This window comes from Ciconia boyciana, chromosome 31 (assembly GCF_034638445.1).
Source record: "Ciconia boyciana chromosome 31, ASM3463844v1, whole genome shotgun sequence".
Taxonomy (NCBI): Eukaryota; Metazoa; Chordata; class Aves; order Ciconiiformes; family Ciconiidae; genus Ciconia; species Ciconia boyciana.
Genome location: NC_132964.1, coordinates 1,665,798 through 1,690,447, shown reverse-complemented (window position 1 = coordinate 1,690,447; position 24,650 = coordinate 1,665,798). Strand labels below are relative to the sequence as shown.

At 63.4% G+C, this 24,650-nt stretch overlaps 3 protein-coding genes across 10 annotated transcripts in view; all 3 read right to left on the bottom strand.

The window, feature by feature from the left end:
* GIPC1 (GIPC PDZ domain containing family member 1) overlaps positions 1–17,840 on the bottom strand; it is a 28,795-nt gene extending 10,955 nt beyond the window's left edge. Inside the window, exons 1-8 of one of the 7 annotated variants that reach the window (XR_012039942.1) lie at positions 17,687–17,818; positions 16,124–16,309; positions 14,665–14,845; positions 13,368–13,477; positions 13,192–13,273; positions 12,603–12,739; positions 5,078–5,252; positions 3,943–4,301 (exon numbers count right to left, since the gene is read on the bottom strand). Coding sequence is in view for 4 of the 7 variants with exons in the window: in XM_072848387.1 (XP_072704488.1) it covers positions 5,187–5,252; positions 12,603–12,739; positions 13,192–13,273; positions 13,368–13,477; positions 14,665–14,845; positions 16,124–16,306 (759 nt within the window). In the remaining 3 variants the exon portion in view is untranslated. Of the gene's footprint in view, positions 1–652; positions 672–3,942; positions 4,302–4,807; positions 4,948–5,038; positions 5,253–12,602; positions 12,740–13,191; positions 13,274–13,367; positions 13,478–14,664; positions 14,846–16,123; positions 16,310–17,686 lie in introns of those variants that run through there. The other 6 variants (XR_012039941.1, XM_072848388.1, XM_072848387.1 and 3 more) reach the window with 6 other exon arrangements.
* On the bottom strand, positions 9,937–11,720 carry LOC140645088 (uncharacterized). Its single transcript, XM_072848306.1, has 4 exons — positions 11,698–11,720; positions 10,582–11,339; positions 10,356–10,464; positions 9,937–10,222 (listed from the first exon to the last, which is right to left on the bottom strand). The coding sequence occupies exons 1-4, from the start codon at positions 11,718–11,720 to the stop codon at positions 10,057–10,059; spliced, it is 1,056 nt and encodes a 351-aa protein (XP_072704407.1). The 3' UTR covers positions 9,937–10,056.
* A 1,899-nt stretch (positions 17,841–19,739) lies between the features above and the next one.
* On the bottom strand, positions 19,740–24,527 carry DNAJB1 (DnaJ heat shock protein family (Hsp40) member B1). Of its 2 annotated transcripts, none has more exons than XM_072848489.1 (3): positions 22,973–24,527; positions 21,452–22,020; positions 19,740–20,235 (listed from the first exon to the last, which is right to left on the bottom strand). In XM_072848489.1, exons 1-3 carry the CDS (start codon positions 23,181–23,183, stop codon positions 20,005–20,007), a joined length of 1,011 nt encoding a protein of 336 aa, XP_072704590.1. In that variant the 5' UTR covers positions 23,184–24,527; the 3' UTR covers positions 19,740–20,004. The 2 variants fall into 2 exon arrangements, with proteins under 2 accessions (XP_072704590.1, XP_072704591.1); XM_072848490.1 differs by having other exon boundaries at positions 19,742–20,235; positions 22,987–23,119.
* Positions 24,528–24,650: the final 123 nt, after the last annotated feature.

Here is a 24,650-nt window from a genome sequence, read left to right as displayed (position 1 = left end):
TCAAAGGGATGCCCTGGCCCCCTCGAAAATACATCCCATCCCCCATGGACCCCTCCATCCCCCCTTGCAGAAACACCACATCCCCCTTCCCCTTACGGCCCCATCCTCCGCACGTCCCCATGCCCGTTTCTCTCACACAGGGGCAGGAACCATCCCCCTAATGCGTGGGCACCCCCACCCCTGTTTCCCCCGCTCTCCCATCGACGAGCCCACGCCCCATTTCCCCCCACACAAGCGTGCCCTCCTGCGCCCAGATCCCAGCCCTCTGGCCCACCCCACGTGTCCCCTGGGCCATCTCAATGCTTGCTGCAAACACCCGGCGCTGTCACGCTCATCCCACAGGCACCCCACACTCATGGGTCCCCTCGGGAGCCTGGGACCCTTGTCCCCCCTGACACCCCAGCCTGGATCCAAGGACCCCCTCGCTGGCTGGTCCAGCTTGAAGTTTGCTGGGGAGTGCACACCACGACTGAGGAAGACACAGGCGTCCATCCCCCCGCCGGCACCCCCCAGGGACGTGGGCTGTCACCCATGGGCCCGCTCCAGACATGGGCACTGAGCCCCTCACTCACACCAGTCCTTCCCAGTAGCTGGTTTTTGGGACGCACGCCGTTCCCGCCCCAGTGACTGGTGGCTGAGACCCCCCACTCACCCCAGTAGCAGGCACTGGGATCCCACTGGCTCCAGTAGCTGGTACTGGGATCCCCATTCGCTCCAGTGCTCGGGATCTCCCTCCTGGCTTACAGTCTCATCAGTTGCAATGTCCAAGCTGGTCTTCCTAGCAGTGGCACCTATAATTGCTTGGTGGCTTATCAGTGGCACCTATAATTGCTTGGTGGCTTATCAGTTAACAAGACTGGTGAGGGTTGTTTCTCATCACTGCCTGCGTTTGTGTTCCTCCCCTTCCTTCTCCTCCCAATTTTTGCGAGGCCCTTAGCCAGGTAATTCAAAGAATAAACATTCTCCACGTACCCTGACAGTATTCAATGCCTTCTGTCCCTTGGCCTTCAAGGTGTCCCAGGCCTCTGTGACGTGTGATAGGGTTCAGCAGTGGATGAGGCTTGAGTCAGGGATGTCAGGAGAGAATGTGGCCTGAAGAAGTCCATGGGCATGCAGGGCTGAACGCCATGATGCCGAGAGAAGGGACTGATGTCCTTGCGAGGCTGCTTCCTATCAGCTTTGAAAGGTCATGGAGACTGGGAGAGGTCCTAGACGACCAGTGAAAGAAAGGTGTTGTACCCATCATCAAACACAGCCAGAAGGTCCATATGGAGAAATTCAGTCCAGTCAGCCTCACTTCCTCCAGTCTCTGGTAGCATTCCTCACGTAAGGAGACCACCTGAAACCCATTTCTGGGCACATCACAAATGAGAAGGTGGTTTGGAACAGTCAGCATGGACTTACCGAGCGTAAATCACGCATCGCCAACCTCCGTGCCACCTGCGACGAACTGCTTAGACTTGTGGACAAGGCAATAGCAACAGGAGTAATTTACCTTGACTTTGGCAAGGCTTTCAAGTCTCCCACGATGCTCTTTGTACCCAAGTAGGAACGTTGTGGTCTGGATAGGTGCACAACTTGATTGGTAGAAAGCTCGTTGGATGATGGGGCTCAGAGGGTACCTGCTGAAACTACAGCCCTCCTCCCAGCTGCAGACAGGGTGAGCGTTCAGCCTTTGAGAGAGTTTACCACCAGCTTTGGGCCTCGTGCCCAAGCAACCTGGCTCCGAGCAGCCCCAGTCCCAGTGCGCTGTGCCTCACACCGTCCCCAGGCTGGGCCTCGACCAGAAGGACTTGGACCCCCCCGGAGCAATGCCAGAGACGGGGGCTTCTGTACATCACATCTTCCCTCTTCGCTGAGGGACTCCTCCTGAGCTGCTTCTCCTCCGTTGACTCATGTGCTTAAATCCAGTGGGTCACCACCTCCACCTGAGGTCGCAACGGGTCTGGGGGGCCAGGAAGGTGGCAGGCACCCACACCCGCCTTCACTGATTCTTCCAGGCCCGTTCCCTTGGCCACAGTTGTGTTGGGTAGCGTCAAGGCCCTGAGGGCACTAGTAGGGCTTAATGGCCCTCACCAGCCTCACCTGGAGAGCCACACCCCATGCCCATGGTCCCAGGAGCTCATTTAAGCTCAGGCCTGGGCCTTTGACATCTGTCTGTGCTTTGGTGAAGGAACGGGGCTTGGTGAGAAATGAGGGTTGGAGAGAAAAGCTCATTGAGATGGTATGGGGTCACCTGCCAAATCCCACTGGACAACTGCATTTAATGCTTCCTAGCGGGAATATCAGTCACCTCCCCTTGTTCATGATGAAGCAGATGATGTCAGGGTGAAAATGGGGCCAAGTGGGAATTTTACTGAAATCCTGGTTGGACTTGGCCCTAAAATCAAGGGCTGCGATGAGGTGACACCTCTGATTCTCCAGGCATTCCTACAGTGTCCCTGTTTTGGGAAGCAGCATTGTTTTATGAGATTTACTCAACTTTTGCAGACTTTGGACCCTCTTGTGACTTGGGCTCCCCTATGACATCAGGAGAAAGGAGGTTCCTAACGATTTGCAGGTGCAATTTGAGGAGAAGTGGGGAAAAGTTCTGCAAAACATCTAGCAGAAGAGAATATCGCCAAACACAAAGGCTATTTCCCGTTTCTGCGATGCCTTTCTTACTTCCACAGGAGCTCCTGGTGGACACGGAGTCTTTTATGGAGTCCTGCACAGGACAGAAGCCGGCCTTTGAGTCTGTGGTCTTGGATGAGATGTCCCTTCCACCCAAAAGGGTTGTCCTTGATCACTCAGAATGAGATTTAAATGTAGGACGTAAAGTAAATCTAAATTCTTTATCTGATGGTTGGCTCTGCCTTTTCACACCAGAGCATCTGTCCGTCTGCCCCCAGAATATTGGCAGTGAGATGTCCAAGCCCTCACCTGGCTCAGCCCCTGCTACCTGATTTGGTCACCAACTGCCTCACCAAGACCCTCGAAACGCCATCAGAATATCTGCAGTATTTCTCTGCCCTTTTCCCTTCCCAGAAAATTTAACCCTTCCTTTCAAATTCCTTAGCGTAGAGGAGAAGATCCACCTCCCAGCCTGAAGGGAAAGAGCCCCGTGATTGCAAAGCCATGCAAATGTATGTGAATACCACAGGAGGTCTGCTGCCACGTCAGACCCTGGCGGTGTCCCAGGGAGGTGTCCACCTCCTCCGGTTTCCCTGGCAAGGATACTCATTCTCTGAATTTCAGACTCCTTAGGATCTGCTCATCACCACTGAAGGACCAGGGAGGTTTTCAGTTTATCCGTCGCACAAAAATTGTGCTGAAGTAAACCAAATTTCAAAATTAGGATGAAATTTGCCTTGAGGGGGTGGGAAATTGGCCACTAGGTGCGTGTGAGCATTGGCGTCTCAGGGAAAGGACATCTCCAGAGACAGGGCTGTATCTCGGTCCCTGCTCTGGTGGTCTTCCCAAGGGCAGAGGGACGTGTGTCCATCACCATCAGCAATGCCCACTGTTGCTCTCACTGCCCCCCCTGCAGTGACACACGTGTTAGGAAGGGAGGAGGTGTGGTTTCTGGTCCTAAAATCTACTTAAAATGAAAAATAAAGACAGTTGGTGCCTGTTCAGAGACGGAGTGACCAGCCTGTGCCTTGCTGTGGATTGCTCTGCCGGCAGAAATGAACAGAAACCCCCCAAAACCCCCAAAACAACCAACATGTGCTTATGTCACAGTTATCTGTATGGATGTAAGGGATAAATCTTTCCCTCCGAGTCACCTTTCATCTGCTTGGAAGCCCAGAACAGCTCTGGGACACTCATGACTGCCCCATGAGAGACCTCCAAGTCTCTGCTTCTCAAGGGCTTCTCCATGTGGCTCACCACCCGCACATATATTCCATATAAACAGGACTGCAAATATGTTAAGTGTTAAATCAAACAAAATCCTTTCATTGTAAACAACCTTTTTAAAGCCACCTTTAATTGCCTTAGACAAGCGGGACTTTCAAAACAGGAGAGCAGTACGTTGTGTTTGTCCCCAAGTGGTTTTGAGTTTGCAATTTGTCACAGGAGGAACAAATCGAAAGGGAATCGATCCAAGACCTTCTTGGACCAGCCCCAAAGTCATCAACGGAAGAGGCAAAGTCATGATTAGAAGACCAGTCAATGTCCCCATGGTGGGGACAACAGTCTCCCGCACCAGGTGTCAGACCGAGTCACCTGCTGCTTCTCGCGGAGTCGCCCGTGTCTCCACTTCGAGGGCACTGGAGCTGCCGTCACTCTTGCTTCTGCATGATCTTGAGTTCGCAGCACTAAAAGTTAAATCAAAACGCTCCAGCCAAGCAAGGTCTGCCATGCCCAGGGAGCGTAAAAGACGTGACAGCCGTGGGAATGACTCATTGTCCTGGAAAAAGTACAGCTACTGTTTGGAAAGCAGCGGGGAACTAGGAAAGGAAAAAAAAATTAGCGATAACCACTCCTGTAGGTGAAACTAGAGCCTGGCCAAAAACTCGCGTTCCTGACGATGAAGCTTTTCCTCAGGGATTTCCAAAGGGCCTTCTTTAAGTCTTTGCTTCGCAGACTAAAAATGATGGGACTGAGGAAAGGGGTGAAGACGATGTAGGACACATCAATGAGAGCGCTCGCTCCCGCAGCGTGGGGCGATTTGCATCGCAGGTAGATAACGGAGGCGCAGCCGTAATGCACCACCACTACGGCGACGTGGGAGGCGCAGGTGGAGAAGGTTTTGTGCCTCCCCTCCGCCGAAGGCATCTGCAGGATGCGGCCAAGGATGAAGGCGTAGGAGAGAAGGATGAGCAGAAAGCAACCCAACAAGGCGGTCACGCAAAGGACATTGACCACGGTGGCAACCATCTCACCACCAGCACAAGCCAGCTGGAGCAGGGGGGGCACGTGGCAGAAGAAATGGTCAATCTGGTGGGACTGGCAGAAGGGTAACTGGAAGACAGAGCAAGTCACCAGCAGCCCCAGGAGACCCCCACCCAGACACGAGGCGACTACCAGCTGGATGCAGACACGGGAGGTCACGAGGGTGTTGTAACGCAAGGGGTGACAGATGGCCACGTACCGGTCGTACCCCATCGCCGTCAGGAGGAAAGAGTGCATGAAGCCAAACGTGAAGGAGAAATGCATTTGTGCGGCACAGCCCAGGAAAGAAATGGCTCGAGTTCCCGTCACTAACCCAGACAGCATCTTTGGGGTGATGGAGAAGGTGTAACAGAGCTCTGAGAAGGACAGGGCACCTAGGAAGAGATACATGGGCGTGTGCAGCCCTCGGTCCACCCTGATAACAACCATTATCACCAAATTTCCAATCAGGGTCACCACGTGCATGAGGAGAAATAGCACAAACAACACAACCTGGAGCTCAGGGAAGTGGGAAAACCCGGTCAAAATGAACCCTCGCGGGGTGGTTCGGTTGTCCCTTTGCATTTGTGCTTTGTCCGAGAAGGGCACGACATTTTAACCAGCAGCTCGGCCTCCCGTGGAGGAAACAGCACCTACGTCAGACTTCAGTTCTTGCTTTCTATCTATCTCCCGCAAGAAATAACGTGGAAATCGATGTGCGCGTCTGAGATCTACCAAACCTTTTCTTTGCCTAGCAGTATCTCATGTACCTTCAGAGCTTCTGTCCCGGCACAGCTGAGAAGAACCCAGTGACGTCACTAATTTACATTAAACCCAGTCCTGGCCCATGCTGATGCTCAATGGCCAAGCCAAGAACGTCACAGAACCATTTAGGTTGGAAAAGCCCCTTAAGATCATCGAGTCCAACCGTAAACTTAACACTGCCAACTCCACCCCTCAACCATGGCCCTAAGCGTCACCTCTATACGTCTTTTAAACACCTCCACGGTCGTCTTTAGCCAAAGTCCTGGTGTCTCCGTGCTGGTTGGTACCAGGACTTTGCAGGCAACAGAGTTACTCCAATGCATCTGTGAGGACCAACCGTAAGAGCACGAGGGGCTGCGTTACGCGAGCAGAAGACGAGCGTGGCGAGCTGCAGCCTGGTGCGAGGACCGATTTTTGGGATATTCCCTTCTTAAGGCTGAATTTCCCCGTGGACACTCGATCCTGGGTCAAGCACAAAGCATCTTCTCGTTCTCCACCGCTTGAGGGGTTGTGCCGGCGGCGGGGGGGGGTGCGCTGGGTCCCCCGTGCGCCAGAGCCACCGATTGCAACTGGAAAGAAGAAGACAGACGAGCAGGAAGGGCGTTAGGTCCTCGGCGGGGTCAGGGGACGGGGCAGCGAGAAGGCTGGGTTCATCGCTGCCGGCTGCAGACCTCCGTCAGCCTCCCCACGCTCCCCTTGCTCTCACCGGGGATCTGCGCCCACCGGCGCTGCTCCTGGGGCTTTCTGGAGGGGGGTGGACACCCTACCGGGATGAACTTGGATCCTTCACCCCATCAGCAGATCTGGGCAAGGGGTGGGACAACAGCGGGGAAGAGCGGCATGGTCAGCAGTCCCACCGCACTCCAGGAGAGTCAACCAAGCTACGTCTTGAGGGGACGTCTCACCTACGTCTGAACACCCACCGTTTCTCTCCTCCTAGAGGGGAACAGGCGCTTCTCGCCGGAGCTTGCGCGATCGCGTCGGTCACTTACCTTCAGAGGGGGTGGCTCACGCTGCTCCAGGGGTCCTCGTGCTCCAGGAGGTCCAGCTCGAGGGATGTCTCTGGGCATCGGGGATGTTGGAAATGAGAGGAGATGCAGTTTGATGGTCTTGGAACTGTAGGAATTCCTTAATACCTTTAAAACTGGTTTTTTCCTCCTGCTGCTGTCAACCCCCAGGCTTCGGGAGGAGAAGCTGTTCCCTGATCTTCAGCAGGACTCGGCCACCCAACCCGATGGCAACGATGAGGTGATGAGCACTCGCTCTTCCAGGAAGGACGGACACACCAGGCAACAGCCTGATCAGCCCAGCGATGATCCCATCTGCCTTTTCCCTCGGTGTCCAGCCACCAACGTGGCTTCTACAGAGGGACTTAAATGGTTTGTAGGCACGGGGGTGGGTGGAGGCACTGGGTTGAGCGTCATCATCCAAGGGCAGATGATGCCTGGCTCTTACAGAGGTCCCAGGTGGCAGCAGGGGCTGAAGATCTCATGCTCCCTCGGTGCGGAAGCGTAGGGACGTGTAGGAGCTCAGCCTGGCACCGGAGCTTGAAGAACCAGCCTGTGGGGAGGTGGAGACACGGCTCCTTCTGTCATGTCTCCGGAGGTGGAGCATCCCACGTGGGGTCACGCCAACGGGAATCCTGGTGCTTCTCCAGAGGCTGGCGCCGTGCAGCACCGTCTGCTCGCCGTAAAGAGGATTAAACATCTGCCTGGGGTCTGGAGGTGACACTGCCGCCCGAGGAGAATGCTGCTGCAGCTCCAGCAGACAGGACCACCTCGGTTTTCTTGAAGAACTCAAGGGTTGAGATCTTTCAGCTTGAAAAAGCCACGGGTTTGTGCAAAGAGCAGAAGGGAGGGGTTGCGGGCACGCGGCTCCTGGCACGACATCACCTTCCACGCGCGCCATGGACACCCAGCCCGGTTCCAGGACCGCACTCGAACAGCCCAGCCGGGAGGTGCCACCTCCCACCCCTCACACAGGGCACGCGGCTCATAGGGTCTCCTGGGGTGGCACAGGTCCTCTCCAGGGCTCCAAGAGAGTTTAATGTTGCGGTTTAAGACTAATTCTGAAAAATTGCAACGATGCACCCAAAACCATGAGAGGGTTGGGCTGGGCTACCCAGGTCTCCAGTGGAAGCCCACAGCCTCTTGTGTTTCCTTCTCAGGGTGTAAGGTGAGGACTCATCTCTAACTCCAGAAGTCCTCTGTGGAGGTATCTCCACCTGAGCCAGTCCCTCAGGTCTTCAGAGAGCTGGAGAAGATCTGGGCCAAGGGCTCTGGGGCACAAATAATCTCCAAGAGATAGGTGGCCACTCGTAGGGTCTCATGCTCCAATCTACCCCTTGGTGACTACCCAGAGAGCCCGGGTGACCACCTCAGAAGCAGATCTGGTGCATGGAACAAGCCTCTAGTCCAATGGCCTCATCACAGATATCTCCAGCATCAGCCAGAGCTTCTCATCAAGCGCTCTGGGACTGGATTTAGTTGTCTAGTGCTCTACCAGGTGTAGGACATCCTGAGAGCTTCTCAAAGGTTGTCTTAGCTAGGTCCATCACCTCGGGACCTGCAAGACCAGCTCCATCTCAGCGTGTGGTTGTTGGAAGGTGCCTTCAGCGCCGCAGCACCAGCGCCAGCAGAGATGACGGGATTTCGCTGCGAGTCCCCCCTTTCTGCACAGACCTCTGGGATGGAGAGGACCTCCCTGCTCCAGGTCTGGCTTAACCCCAGGGCTGCAGAGGAACCCGTGGGGAGAAACCCTTCCCCACGTCTGCGTGACCACGCAGCTCCTGGTTTGCCTCCCCATGTCTCTGGAGGGGTGGTGAGCACCCAACCCCTCTCTGTTGTCCCCATGCGGCTCCTCAACTTCACAGACCTCCGTCCTGGTGGCCATCCATCCTGGTGGCCATCCATCCCTTGCACCTTCCCCACCGTTGCCCACCCTGGCTGCCTTCGCCTGCCCCAGACCACACTTGAAGGCAACTTTTGGGGAGCAACGTGGAGACGCCGAGGAGGTTCTGAGGGGAAGGAGCGGCGGGAGGAGGCTGGTGGAGCTCCCACGGGTCCTGCAGGACTTGGGGCAGGAGAAGGGGCCCAGGAGAAGACGGGGCGGCTCCAGGGGACAGCGAGGACAACGACAGGGGGACCTGGGCAGCTGCCAGCGCGGCGCAGGGGCGGCCGCAGCCCTCGGGGACAGACGGCAAGGCTGGAGGGGTGACCTCCTGCAGCACGGCCGAACCCTAAACCAAATCCCAACCCAACCCTGAACCCTGACCTGAATTCTAACCCGAACCCAAAGCCACACTCTAACACTAAACCTGACCTTAAACCTAACCCAAATCCTAACCCTAACCTGAACCCTAACCCTAACCCTAATGTGAGCCCTAACCCTAACCCTATGACCCTACACCCGAACGCCAACACGAACCCAAATGCTAGACCTAACCCTAACCCAGAGCCTAACCCTAACCCTTAACCTAACCCTAACCCTTAACCTAACCCAGAGCCTAACCCTAACCCTTAACCTAACCCTAACCCAGAGGCTAACCCTAACCTAACCCTAACCTTAACCCTAACCCTTAACCTAACCCTAACCCAGAGGCTAACCCTAACCTTAACCCTAACCCAGAGGCTAACCCTAACCTAACCTTAACCATAACCCTAACCCTTAACCTAACCCTAACCCAGAGGCTAACCCTAACCTAACCTTAACCATAACCCTAACCCTTAACCTAACCCTAACCCTTAACCTAACCCTAACCTAACCCTAACTTTAACCCAGAGGCTAACCCTAACCTAACCCTAACCTTAACCCTAACCCAGAGGCTAACCCTAACCTAACCTTAACCATAACCCTAACCCTTAACCTAACCCTAACCCAGAGGCTAACCCTAACCTAACCTTAACCATAACCCTAACCCTTAACCTAACCCTAACCCTTAACCTAACCCTAACCTAACCCTAACTTTAACCCTAACCCTAACCTAACCCAGAGCCTAACCTTAACCCTAACACTGGTCCTAACGCAAACCCTAACCCTAGTCCTGACCCAAACCCCAGCCCTGTGGCTAGCCCTAGCCCTGTGGCTAGTCCTAATCCCATCCCTGACCCTGACCCCCCCCGCGGTGACCCCACCGCTGTCCCCCCTCCCCACCTTGCCTTCCCCTCCCCCCGTCACCCCTCCCCATCCATACCCCCCCGCGCGGAGCACTGGCGCCACCGGCGGCCACACGGGGGCGCTCTAGGACCGACGGGAGCCCCGCACACCCCTCCCCTCCCCTCCCCTCCCCTCCCCCCCCCGGGACCCAGCCGCCCGGGCCGCCCTGCACTGAACCCCACGCGAGCCCCGAGCCCTCGTGCAAATCCCGGGGGGGGGGGGCACACGCGTGTGCAAATGCCCCCCACACACCCCCACCCCCACCCCCGGCCCCCACGTTCACACCCCACCTGACCCCGTGGCCTCGCACCGTGCCGTGGGGCAGGGGGTGTGCAAGGGGCGTGCAAGCGTGTAAGGCCGGGGAGAGCCGTGCAAAGGGGCGTGCAAGGGGGTGTGGGGGGCTGGGAACAGGAGGGTGCGAGGGGTGTGCAAGGGGGTGTGCAAGGCTGGGAAGAGCCATGTAAGGGGGCGTGCGAGGCTGTGGCTGTGCAAGGCTGGGAAGAGGGCGTGCAAGGGGTGTGCAAGGGGTGTGCAAGGCTGGGAAGAGGGCGTGCAAGGGTGTGCAAGGGGTGTGCAAGGCTGGGAAGAGGGGCGTGCAAGGGTGTGCAAGGGGTGTGCAAGGCTGGGAAGAGGGGCGTGCAAGGGTGTGCAAGGGGTGTGCAAGGCTGGGAAGAGGGGCGTGCAAGGGTGTGCAAGGGGTGCAAGGGGGTGTGCAAGGCTGGAAAGAGGGCGTGCAAGGGTGTGCAAGGCTGGGAAGAGGGGCGTGCAAGGGCGTGTGCAAGGCTGGGAAGAGAGGCGTGCAAGGGTGTGCAAGGGGTGTGCAAGGCTGGGAAGAGGGGCGTGCAAGGGGTGTGCAAGGCTGGGAAGAGGGGCGTGCAAGGGCGTGCAAGGGGGTGTGCAAGGCTGGGAAGAGGGGCGTGCAAGGGTGTGCAAGGCTGGGAAGAGGGGCGTGCAAGGGGGTGTGCAAGGGGGTGTGCAAGGCTGGGAAGAGAGGCGTGCAAGGGTGTGCAAGGGGTGTGCAAGGCTGGGAAGAGAGGCGTGCAAGGGTGTGCAAGGGGGTGTGCAAGGCTGGGAAGAGCCATGTAAGGGGGCGTGCGAGGGGGCACGAGGCTGTGTCTGTGCAAGGGGGCAAATAAGGCCGGGAACAGGGGGTGCAAAGGGCGTGCAAGGCTGTGGCCGTGCAAGGGGGTGCGTGAGGCTGGGAAGAGGCGTGTAAGGGGGCGTGCAAGGGGTGCGAGGCTGCGGCTGTGCAAGGGGCGTGCAAGGCCAGGAAGAGGAGCGTGCAAGGGGCGTGCAGGGCTTTGGTTGTGCGAGGGGGCGTGCAAGGGCAGGAGGAGCCACGTAAGGGGGGTGCGAGGCCGGGAAGAGGGGGGCGCGAGGGGCGTGCGAGGGGCGCGCAGGGCCGTGGCCGTGCACAGGGCGTGCGAGGCCGGGAAGAGGCGTGCGAGGGGGCGTGCGAGGGCGTGCGAGGCCCAGCTGAGCTCTCCCCAAGCCGAACCCACCCCCACCCCACCCCCCCGCAGCCACCACTCCCATTTTCACTCGATTTCACGTTAAAATCGCTTTACATGTAAAATACAAAAATATGCCCCCGGGAGGGGGAGGGAGCCCCCAACCCCCCGTGACCCCCCCCCCCAGCTCCAGGGGACCCCCAGGGGACACGGGATGGGGGGGGGGGGGGGCTGTGCTCTGGGTCCCCCCGCCCCCCGGAGGTAGCCAGAGGGGTGGGGGGGCACAGCATGTCATGGGGGGGGACAGTGTGTCTGGGGGGGTGACAGTGTGTGACAGGCTCAGATCGGCACCGGGGTGGGGGGAACAGCGGGGGGGGCTGTCTCATATTTTTGGGGGAACACAGGGCTGCTCCAGTCCCCCACCCCCAAAGCCCCTGGGGGGGGGTAACAGGGGACCCTCATACCTCACCCTGTGGGGGGCACTAGTGTCATGGGGGGCACTAAGGGCCACCCAAGGATGGGGGGGGTGCTGGGGCACCCCCAGTAGTGGGGTACAGCCCTGGGTGGGGGGAATTGGGGGTCTTGGAAGACCCAGGGGAGATTTAAAGGGGTCCCATGTTTGGGGTGGGGGGCACCCAGGCCCACGGGGGGGGGGGTCCCAGGCCATGGGGTGGGGTCCCCTGGTTGAAGGGGGGCCCAAAAAGTGGTGAGGGCACCTAAGTCCATGGAGGGACCCCCCAGGAAATGGGAGGGGGTCCCTGGATGGGGGAGGACCCACATCTGGGGGGGCACCCACCTCTGTTGGGGGGCCCAGGCCACTGGGGGGTGGGGGGAGCACCCAGGTCCCTTGGGGGGAGGGGGTGTCCCAGGATGTAGTGGTGGTCCCAGGTTGGGGGGGCCTTGGCTGAGAAGAGGGGGAGCAAGTAATGGGGGGTCTAAAGGTAGGGGGCACCCAGGTCCCATGGGGGGTCCCAGGATGTAGTGGTGGTCCCAGGTTGGGGGGCTCTGGCTGAGAAGGGGGGCAGGTAATTTGGGGGCGGAGGGGCACCCAGGTCCATTGGGGGTCCTGGGGGGCTTCACGGGGGCTCCCCAGCTGGGGTGAGGGCACCATGTTCCCTGGGGATGCCGGGGGTCCCCCATCTCCAGCAGATTTTTTTTGGGGGGGTATCCAGCTTTTGGGGGGCCCCCATTTGCAAGAGGGGGGGGGTCCCCAATCATGGGACAGAGCTGGGGGACCCAGTCTGTGGCGGTCGGTGGGTGGGGGGGGGGATCCCCCAATCCCAGGGGGGGTTCCTGGTCCAGGGGAGGAGCCCCCGGTCCTGGGGGGGGATGAGGGGGGCCCCGGTCCTGGGGGGGCCCCTAGCAGCGCCCCACCTTGGCATCGCCGATGGCCCCCCAGACGTCGAAGACGAACTCATCGGGGAAGGCGAAGTCCCCGAGCTGGGAGTCGAGGGCCTGGGCCAGCGCGTCGGGGTCCCGGGCGTCCCGGCCCAGCTCCACCATGGTGGCGGCTGTGGGGACACAGGCAGGTGACACGGGGACACGTCACGGGGGGGGCGGGGGTGTCACAGCCCAGGGGACCTGGAGCACCCCTGGGAAGGGGTCCCTGCAGTGGGATGGGGTGGGGGGTCGCCAGCGCCCAGGAGGGGATCCAGGGGGTCCCCAGCACCCTGGGAGGAGGGTGGCCTGCAGTGGGGTGGGTCGGGGGTCCCCAGCACCCCCGGGGGGCCGAGGGGGTCCCCAGCACTCCTGAGGGGGTCCGCAGTGGGGCAGGGAGGGGGTGCAAAACATCCCGGGGAGGGGCAGAGTTGGTCCCCAGCACCCCAAGAGGGGCAACCTGCAGTGGGATGGGGAAGGGGGAACCTGCGGGGGGGGGGGGAGGGGTCAGAGGGATCCCCAACACCCCGGGGGGGTCCCCTCACCCCGGGGGGGGGTTCCGGGGGGGTCCCCAGCCCCTGCTCACCCAGCTCGCTGTCCCGGATGCCCATGTAGCTCTCCAGCAGATCGTCCACCTTGGCCACGGCCAGCTCCTCGAAGGCGGAGGGCTGCGGGAGGCGCGGGGGGACAGGGACGGGGGGGTCATGGGGTTGTTGGGGGGGGTCACCGCCCCCCCCCATCACCCCTCCAAGGGTCCCCTACCTGCTCCTCGACGGTGGCGGGTCCCCGAGCCCGGAGGCGCAGGGTGCCCCGGCCGGTGCCCAGCTGGGTGCCCCCGCCGCGGCCCCCCCCTCCCCGCGGGCCGATCATGTCTGAAAGGCAACAGAAGGGGGGTTTAGGGGGGCCGCAAATTATTTGGGGGGCCCCCCCCAGCATGGATAGGGGGCTCAAAACCAACCACAGACCCCTACAGGATCCAAGGGATGGGAAGGGAAAGGTTTGGGGGGCGCCTGCATGTGCCCCTCCCGAGATATGGGGTCCCCATCAGTTCCTCCTTTGGGTATCGGGGTCCCTCCATCCCCCCCAAGGTTATGGGGGACCCCTCAGCTCCCCCGGGTTTGGGGTGTCCCCTCTGCCACTCCCTGGGGATACAGCCCCCCCCCTTGGGTTTTGGGGTCCCCCCCATGACCCCCTCCAGCACTACAGGTCCCCATAAGCCCCTTCCAGGGTTTCAGGGTCCCCATCAGCCTCCTCTTGGGTTTTGGGGTGTCCCCCCCGCATTATGGATCCCCATCAGCCCCCCCGGGTTTTGGGGTTCCCCCAGCACTGTGCATCCCCAACAGACCCCCCCTTGGGTTTTGGGGTTCCCCCATGCACTCCCAGCACTACAGGTCCCCACCAACCCTCCCTTGGGTTTTGGGGCTCCCCCATACCCCCCAGCACTATAAGTCCCTATCAGCCCCTCGGATTTTGGGGTTCCCCCATGTCCCCCAGCACTACAGGTCTCCACCAGCCCCCTCTTAAGTTTTGGGGTGTTCCCCCAGCATCACAGGTCCCCATCAGCCCCCCCGAGTTATGGGGTCCCCACCAGCCTCCCTTTGGCTTTTGGGGTTCCCCCAGCACTATGGGTCCCCATCAAGTTTTGGGGTCCCCCCCAGGCTACTGGCTCTGCACCAGCCCCCCGCCCCTTGGATCTCAGGGATCCCCTCAGGGCTATGGGGTCCCCCTCCATTTCGGGGTGCTAAGGTGCCCCCTCCACCTCCCCAGATTTTAGGGGGTCCCAGCCGTGGGGCTGTCCCCACCCTGGAGGGGGGGGGCCCAATATCACCAGATGACTGGATCCCCCCCCCCCCTTTTACTGGTGGGGCTCCCAGTGCTCCCAGTAATCCAGGGCACCACTCTCCAGTCCAGGATGGGGGACAGCAAAGCCCCGGACACCCAGGTCCCCCCAACCCCATGAGGGGGGGGCTGCCCCTTTTTTTGGGGGGGGGGGGGGGACAGGGACACCCCCCCCCCCCCATCTCCCAGTGGGCTCCCAGTGCTCCCAGTTGGGGCTCACCGAAGGCCTTGCGGGGCTCGGTGAGCTGGAGGGCGAAGGTGCGTCCGCGGGGCAGCTCCTTCAGCATCTTGGCCACCTCGTAGTGACGGGCGCCCACCAGGCTCTGCCCGTCGATGGCCTCGATCATGTCCCCCACGCTGATCACCGGGATCCGGTCGATGACGCTGCCCTCCCGGATCCGCTGCGGGGACCACCCGGGGGTCACCGTGGGCCCCCCCCCCCGCGTGGTCAGGGACGTCCCCAGGTCCCACCCAGCCCCACGGCAGCTCAGGGACCATCCAGGAGTCCCCGTGTCCCCCCACGATAATCCAGGAGATCCCTGGGTGTTCTCCTTCCTGTCCCCATGCTGACTTGGGAACCACCTGAGATGTTCCCGTGTCCCCACCCAGCCCCACGGCAGCTCAGGGACCACCCGGGGGTCACCACGGCCACCCAGCATGGTCAGGGACGTCCCCAGGTCCCACCCAGTCCCACGATGACCCTGGGGTCCCTACATCCCTCCGTGATAATCCAGGATGTCCCTTGGTGTCCCCCTTCCCCATCCCCACATCACCTTGGGAACCCTCTGAGACGTCCCTGTGCCCTCCAGGCCCATGGCAGCTCAGGGACCACCCAAGAGGTCCCCATGTCCCCCCACAATGGTCAGAGATGTCCCCTTCAACCCCAGGGCAGCTCAGGGAGCACCCAGGGGTCCCCATCTCACCCCATGACAGTCCCCGATGTCCCTTGGTGTTCTCCTGCCCCATCCCCACGTTGACTGAGGAACCATTTGAGATGTCCCTGTGTCTCCACCCAGACCCACGGTAGCTCAGGGACCACCCAGGGGTCCATGTGATAATTCAGGATGACCCTTGGTGTTCTCCTTCCCCATCCCCATGTTGACCTGGGCACCATCTGTTCCTCTCCAGCCCCAGGGTGGTTCAAGGACAACCCAAGGGCCCCCACGTCCCCCCAGGATGGTCACGGACATTCCTGGTTCCCCCCAACCCCATGGCAGCTCGGGGACCACCCAGGGGGTCCCATGATGGTCCGGGATGTCCCTTGGTGTCCTCCTTCTCCATCCCCACATTGACCTGGGCACCTTCTGCAACGTCCCCGTGTGTGTCCCCAGCCCCACGATGGCTCAGGGACCACCCCGGGGGTCCCCACATCCCCCCACAATAATCCAGGATGACCCTTGGTGTTCTCCTTCTCCATCCCCACGTTGACTTGGGCACCACCTGGGATGTCCCCATGTCCCCTCCAACCCCCGGGCAGCTCAGGGTCCACCCAGGAGACCCCGCGTCCCCCCACAATAGTCAGGGATGTCCCTCGGTGTCCTCCTTCCCCATCCCCACGTTGACTTGGGCACCACCTGGAAGGTCCCCATGTGTCCCCCAACCCCAGGGTGGCTCAGGGTCCTCTCTGAGCACCCCCGGGTCTCCCCGCCCAGTGACAACGTGACCCCTCGGGGTGTCACCTTGATGAAGGCGTAGCCGGCGCCGTTGTCAGTGATGGTGAGACCCAAGGCCTCCTCCGACTTGAAGACCTCGACCTCCTTGCGCTGGCCCTTGGTGTGGGCGAAGATGAAGTCCTCGAGGCCGATCTGGCCACCCAGCAGCTTCTCCATGTCCACCTTGTGCGTGTTGAGGGTGCAGAACATCACCTGGCCGGGGCAGCGGCGTCAGGGCCTGGGGGGGGGACCTGGGGCCACCAGGGACACCCCCCAGGCCACGCGTGCCAGCCCTCTCTCTCCTCGGGGACACGTGGGATGGTCACGGGGGGGGAAAGGACCCGGCAGATGCGCGAGACCTTCTTGGGGACAAGCGGGACCCTCACAGAGGACACGAAGGACCCCTCTTCTTGAGGACACGCAGGACCCCCCAGGAGACACGTGGGACTCTCCTGGGGGACACGTGGGACCCCTCTCCCTGGGGACACCCAGGACCCCGCCGGGGACACGAGGGATCCCCTGCTGGGGACACCCAGGATGTCCCTCTCCGGGGACACGTGGGACACTCCCGGGGGACGTGAGGGACCCCTTTCTCTAGGGACACCCATGACCCCCCCCCAGGGGACACACGAGATCCCTCCCGTTGGGGACACCCAGGACACTCCTAAGGGACGCGTGGGACCCCTCCGCACACCCCTGGGGTCCCCTCACCCCAATCCCAACCCTCCCCCACAGCCCCCCAGCTCTGCCCCAGCCCGGGGGTCCCCTCCCCTTCCCTCCGGGTGTCCCCAGTGTCCCCCCCAACCCCCCCTCCGGGTCCCTGTCCCTCAGCTCCCAATGTCCCCCAGCACCCAGGGGTGCCCCCCACACCCTCCAAGTCGCCTGGCCCTGAGACCCCAACATCGCCTGCCCCCCAGCACCCAAGGGTGCCCACAGCCTCTCAGGCACCCATCCCTCAGCCCCACAACCCCCTAGCCCCCAGGACGCCCCCAGCACCCAGGGGTGCCCCCAAACCCCTCCGGGTGCCATCCCTCAGCCCCCCACATCCCCCAGTGCCCCCAGCACCCAGGGGTGACCCTAAGCCCCTCCAGGTGCCCTATGCCCCAGCCCCCCACATCCTCCTGCCCCCTAGCACGCCCCCAGCACCCAAGGGTGCCCCAAACCCCTCCAACTGCCCCGTCTCTCAGCACCCAGGGGTGCCCCCAAACTCCTCTGTGTGCCCATCCCTCAGCCCCCCAAACCCCTTGCTCCCCAACACCCCCTACACTGCCCCAGCACCCATAGGTGCCCCAAAACCTCTCCAGGCACCCATCCCTCAGCCCCCCCCAGCACCCAAGGGTGCCCCAAACCCCTCCAACTGCCCCGTCTCTCGGCTCCCCACATCCCCCAGTGCCCCCCAGCACCCAAGGGTGCCCCAAACCCCTCCAATTGCCCCATCTCTCAGCTCCCCACATCCCCCACCACCCCCCCAGCACCCAAGGGTGCCCCAAACCCCTCCAACTGCCCCGTCTCTCGGCTCCCCACATCCCCCAGCGCCCCCAGCACCCAGACCCCTCCGGGTACCCCCCAGCACCCATGGGTGCCCCCCACCTCTCCCGGGGGGATGCGGAAGGCCTCAGCGATCTTGCCGTAGAGCTCCCGGACGTTGGTGAACCCCTCCACGCGGCCTGTGGGGCTGCCGTGGGCCAGCTGCGTGTGGAAGACCAGGCGAGGCCGAAGGGCGGGGGGCGGCGGGGAGCCCCGGGGGCGGCCCCAGGACCCCCCGGGCCCCGGGCTTCCACCGGCGGCTCCCCCGCGTCCCCCCTCCGCCTCCTCGTTCTCCACCAGCGGCGGGGGCTTCTTGCGGCGGCCCAGGCCCAGCGGCATGGGGGGGGGGTGGGGAGGGCCGGGGGTGACGGCAGAGCCTGGGGGGTGGGTGCCCCTCCCCGAGGAGGGGGTCCTGCGGTGCTTCGCTGGGTGCTGAAATGAGAGGGGGAAACTGAGGCACGGAGGGGGCGGGGAACCGAGGCACAAGAGGGGGAACTGAAGCGGGGGAACCGAGGCGGGGGAACTCAGGCAGGGGGAAACTCAGGCAGGGGAACCCCGACCCCCACAGGGGCCCTGGGCCCGGTGGACACCCGGTACCACCCCCTCCCCTCAGGAAGCGACGACGCGGGGCCCCGGCCACGTCCCCCCAGGGGCTGGGACACCCCGGCCCCGGCCCCGGCCCGCCCGGGTCCCCCCAGCCCCGGAGACCCCCCGGCCCCCCCGCTCACCGGCCGGACCCTCCCGCCTTCCAGCCGGGCGCTGCTGCCGGAGCGACACTTCCGGGAAGGCGGGGCTAAACCCCGCCCGGACCAATCATCGCCGCCGGCCAATGGGACGCGCGGCGTAGGAGGGGGTGAGGGTGCAGGAAAGGGCTCGGCCGCCTCCCCCCGCCCTCCCTCCGGGCGATGGGCGCGTCCGGCCCCGCACCCCCGCGGGCGGGGCTGCCCCCAGCCAATCAGGGGCGAGGACTGCGAGTCCCGGCGTCGGAGGAAGGGGAGGCGGGGGAGGGGCCTCGCAGAGGGCGGGGCCGGGAAAGGACCACCGACACACCCCCATAGGGGGGGACAGATCGGGGGGGGAGGTCCCATGTGGGGCATTGGGGGAACCAAACCCCACGGGGGGCGGGGAGGGCAGGAAGGTCCCATGTGGGGCATTGGGGGGGGTGATGGACCCCACGGAGGGGCAGGGTGAACACACTCGGGGGGGGCGGACGGACACACCCGGGGACACCCACCAGCCCTTTCCCACGGTGCCATTTTGGAGGGGGTCCCCACCAGTCCCCCCCACCCCCCCACAAAGAGGAGGCGGACGGAGGTTGCAGCGCTTTATACAAAGCCGAACACGAACAGCCCCTTTTCCGGGCGGTTTTACCCCAAAGGGTAAGAGGGCCCCGCCCTGCCCCACCCCGAGCCGCCCGCGGCCCCCACCCCAAAACCACCACCCCACCCCACCCCCCGCCCTCGGGGGGTCCCCCTGTCCTGGGGGGGGGGGACAGGACTGAGGGCACCCCACAGCCCTGAGAGGGGGACCCCACGATGGGGCGAGGACACCTGGGGACCCCCAAATCATGGGGGCGGGGATGTGGGGACCCCACGAGGGAGGGCGAGGACACCTGGGGACCCCCAAAATCACGGGGGTGGGGACACGGGGACCCCACAACGGGGGAATGAGGACACTTGGGGATCCCCAAATCATGGGGGCGGGGATGTGGGGACCCCCACGAGGGGAGGCGAGGACACCTGGGGACCCCCAAATCATGGGGGGTGGGGACATGGGGACCCCACAACGGGGGATGAGGACACTTGGGGACCCCCATGACAGGAGGATGAGGACACCTGGGGACCCCTAAATCATGGGGGGGGACATGGGGACCCCCACAATGGGGCGATGAGGACACTTGGGGACCCCCAAATCACAGGGGAGGGCAGGGATGTGGGGACCCCCACAATGGGGGGATGAGGACACCTGGGGACCCCCAAATCATGGGGGGGGGGGGCAGAGACACACCATGAACCCCACAGCCCCGAGATGGGGGACAAGGACACCCCAGCCCCCAAAATGGGGGGTGGATGAGGCCAGCCGGGGACCCCCCCCAAATCCCCACAATGGTGGGGGAGAAGGACACCTCAGGACCCCCGAGATGGGGTGGGGGACACCGAGGACACCCGAGACCCCCCGAGCTCTAAGGCAGGGGGACGAGGACACCCCGCCACCCCAGACCCCCACAATGTGGGGGGGGGGGTCACCCAGACACCCCCTCCCCCACCAAGCCTGGGGATGTTTGAGGTCCGGGCCCCCCAGAAGCTGGTGGGGGCAGCCCCCAAGAGGTCCACACCCCCCCCGAGCCCCCCCAAGATGGGGTTTTGGGGGGCACGGGGGGGCTAGACGGGCAGGATCTGCTCCAGGAGGGTCTTGGAGGAGGGGGGGATCCTGTCGGGGAACTTGACCTCGAACTCGATGATGAGGTCACCGCGCTGGTCGGGGGCGCGGGGGTAGGGCAGCCCCTCGCCCGGGATGCGGCGCTTCACCCCCGGCTTGAGGACGTCCTTGAAGACCATGGGGATGGTGCGGCCGTCCAGCGTGGGGGTGTTGACCGTGCAGCCGCAGAGGGCCTGGGGGAGAGGGCGCGGGGCGTCACGGCCACGGCAGCCAGGCCCACCACCCAGACCACCCAGACAACCATCCTTGGTCCTCACCACCGAGATCTACCACCCACCACGTCCTCACCACCCAACCGCCTCTCACATCTCCACCACCAAGACCAAGTGCGCAGACGACCGCTCTTTGTCCTCACCTGAAATCTACCACCCATCACGTCCCCGCCACCCATCCAACCACCTCCCACATCTCCACCACCAAGACCACCAGCCCAGACAGTCACCCTTGGTCCTCACCACCGAGATCTACCACCCACCACGTCCTCACCACCCAACCGCCTCTCACATCTCCACCACCAAGACCAACTGCGCAGACAACCGCTCTTTGTCCTCACCTGAAATCTACCACCCATCACGTCCCCGCCACCCAGACCCACCACTGATCCAACCACCTCTCACGTCTCCACCACCAAGACCAACCACCCAGACAACCACCCTTGGTCCCCACCACCAAGATCTACCACCCACCATGTCCCCACCACCCAACCACCTCTCACATCACCACTAAGACCAACAGCCCACCACAGCCACGCTACCAAGACCACCAGCAACCCAACCGCCCATCACGTCTCTACCACCCACCACATCCCCACCACCAAGACCAACTGCCCAGACACCCACCCTTGGTCCCCACCACCCAGAAAACCACCCGTCACGACCCCACCAGGACCAACCACCCATCGTGTCCACACCAAGACCAACCACCCTTGGTCCTCACCACCAAGATCCAGCACCCATCATGTCCCCACCACCCAGACCAACCACCCTTAGTCCCCAACATCAAGACCTACCACACATCACGTCCCCACCACCCCCTACATCTTCACCACCAAGGCCAACCACCCAGACAACAACCCGTCATGTCCTCACCACCCATCATGTCCCCACCACCAAGATCCACCACCTGTCATGTCCTCACCACCAAGACCAACCGCCTGTCACACTCCCACCACCAAGACCAGCCCGCCCCTGACATCGCCACCGAGACCAACCCAGCCTTGACGTCCCCACCGCCGCCACCGAGACCAACCCAGCCTTGACGTCCCCACCGCCATCACCGAGACCAACCCAGCCTTGACGTCCCCACCACCACCACCGAGACCAACCCAGCCTTGACGTCCCCACCACTACCACCGAGACCAACCCCCCACTGGTTTAGACCACCACCCACCTCACGGAGGCTGATCTTCGCCGGGTACACAATGTCCGAGCCCTCCCGGCGGAAGACACCATGGGGTTTGTCTTTGAGGACGAAGACGACGTCGGCAGGGATGTTGTTGGGGGTCTGGTCGCCCTCCTTGGGGAAGGTGATCTTGGTGCCCTCCTTCCAACCCCGCTTCACCTCGATGGTGAGGATCTTGTCCTCGTTACGCACTGTCTTCCCGTCGGGGTTGAGACGTTTGTGGGAGATCTTCATCTTCTTGGTGCAACCGCTGTAGATCTCCTCCAGGGAGACCTTCAGGTCGTAGAGGACCGGGGGATCTTGTTTACGGCAGGCGCCTTCCGGCCCCCCGCGACCTCGAGCGAAGCCGACGTTACCAAAACCTCCCACGTGGAAAGCGGTGAAGGCATCGTCACCGTCCTCGTCATCCCCGTTGCGTTGGACGAAGAAAGTGTCGAAGGGGTTGCGACCGTCGAAGAATTCGGCGAACATGGCGTGGGGGTCGCCCCGGAAGGTGTACGTGAAGGTGGGGCCATTGGACCCCCCCGGGCCGGAGGTCGGCGCTCCCCCTTTCAGCCCTAGAAAGGGGGGGGAAGGCGTCCGTCAGCCCCTCCGGATGCTGGAGGTAGCCCCCAGTAAGTTGCCGAAGCACCCCGGCGCGTTACCGGCCGGGGCAGGGCGTGGGGCAAGACGCGGGCAGGGCGTGGGGCAGGCGAGGGTGTGGGGCAGGCGTGGGGCAGGCAGGCGGGGGGGCGGTGGCGGCGGTCTGGCGCAGCCCCAGCGCCGGGAGCGGGAACCGGTTCTGCTCGGGCGCCGGAGGACGCGGTGCAGACAGACGCCGCTGACGGCCTCGGCCAGGCCCCAACAGGCCCAGCCGGATCCATCACCACCCCCCGGCACGCCCCGGCGCGGCTCCTGGCACCCCTCGGGCTCCAGCCCTGCTGCCTGCACCCTGCCAGACCCCTGTCATCCCCTGCCTGGCCCACCCAAGACCCCCAGCCCCACTGCCTGCCTTCACCCTGACCCCCACCCCTCACCTGTCCCCCCCCACACCCGCTACCCCCCAGTACCCCACTCCCATGGGCCGTCTCCCCTCCCCAGCCCCCAACCCTTGCTGTCTGCCTTCATCCTGACCCCTTCCCCCCGATCTCCACCTACGCTGCCTCTCCACCCCCCAGACCCCCATCCCCCGCTTGCCTTCGCACTGACCCCCCAGACCCACATCCCCCACCCCCGACCCCCATCCCGTCCACCTTCACCCTGACCCCCACCAGCCCTGCCTGCGCCCCAAGACCCCGATCACCTCCTGCCTGCCTTCGCCCTGACCCCACCACCCTGCCCATCCCTCCCAGCCTGACCCCCAGACCTCCACACACCCCCTGCCTGTCCCCCCAGCCTGCCTTCACCCTGACCCCCACCCACCCTGCCCGTCCCCCCAGACCTCCACCCCCACCGCCTGCCACCCCACAGCCCCAACCCGCCCCGTCCCCCAGGCCCGTGCCCCCCAGCGCCCCCCGGCCCGCCGCTCACCCTCCTCCCCATACTTGTCGAAGATCTCCCGCTTCTTGGGGTCGCTGAGGACGTCGTAGGCCTCGGCCACCTCCTTGAAGCGCTCCTCGGCCCCCGGCTCCTTGTTCTTGTCGGGGTGGAAGCGCAAGGCCTGCCGGCGGTAGGCCCGCCGCACGTCCTCCGCCGAGGCGCCGCGGGACAGCCCCAGCGTGCGGTAATAGTCCTTCCCCATCCCGCCGCCCGCCGCCCCCCGCCGCCTCCTCACGCCGCCGCCGCCGCTCCACTGAGGCGATGGCGGAACCTTCCAGAGCCCGCCGCCCGCCTGGCCCCGCCCCCGCGCCTCTCCGCCAATCCGCGCGCGCGGCGTCACGGCGGGGCGGGAAGAGGGAGGGGAGAAGGGGAGCGGCGCGCGGTTTGCGCCTGCGCGGCGGCGCTGTGCGTAGGTGTGGGCGGGGCCGGCGGTATGCCCCGCCCCTTTCCCGCCCCTCCCCGGCCGCTGTTGCCGTGGGAACGGGAGAGACGGGGAGGGGTTGTCCCCGTCACCATGGCAACCGCCATCCGGAGACAGCCCGTCCCCGTCACCCGTGGCAACCGTCACACCGGGAGGCGGCTGTCCCTGTCACCCGCCGCGACAACCCTGTCACCACGGCCGCCGTCACCCGCGGTGACAGCCCGTCCCCGTCACCCGCCGCGACAACCCTGTCACCACGGCCGCCGTCACCCCCGGTGACAGCCCGTCCCTGTCACCCAGGGCCACTGTCACCCTGAGAGACAGCCTGTCACCCACGGCAACCCCCACCCGCAGTGACAGCCTGTCCCTGTCACTCACAGCCACTGTCACCAGGCCGTGACACCCCCAGACATTGTCACCCACACCAACAGCCGTCCTCTGTCACCCGTGGCTCCCATCCCTCTTGGTGACAGCCCATCCCTGTCACCCGGGTGACAGCCCCGTCCCGCCATCCCCAGCCGCCGTCCCTGTCCATGACAGCCCGTCCCTGTCACTGTAGGGTGTCACTACCATGACACCAGCTGGGGTCTCTGTCCCCTCCCTGTGTCCCCTAACGATGTCCCCATGGGGGTCCCTGGTTCAGGTGACACCCAGGGCACAGATACCCCGGCGTGTCAGCACACCTGGGGTGTACGGGGACATGGGGACAGGGGGGCCATGAGAATTGGGGACATGGGGACACAGAACACAAGCATAATGGGACATGGGGACGAGGGGGACATCTGGACACGGGGACACAGGGGACAGGGACACGGGGCACAGAGGGACATGGTGACACAGGACTATGGAGGACAGGCGGCCAAGGGGACATGGGGACACAGGGCCATGGGGGTCACAGGCTCAAGGGGACACGGGGCCATGGGGACACCTGGTCATGGGGACAGGGGCATGGAGGGACATGGGGACACAGGGGGGACACGGGGACACAGGGGGGACACGGGGTCGCTGGGGCAGAGGCGGGGGGAGCGCGGGGGGACACAGCGGTGCCCGTGCCCCGGGGTGGCCCCGTGTCCCCGCGTCCCCTGTGCCCCAAAGTGTCCCCATGCCCCGACATGTCCCCTGTGCCCCATCATGTCCCCATGGTGTCCCCGTGTCCCCTCACGACCCCCCCGCCCCACAGGCCTTGCCGAGCCGCCACCCCCCACCTCACCCCACCCCGCAGGCCACGCCCTCGCCCCGAGGCCCCGC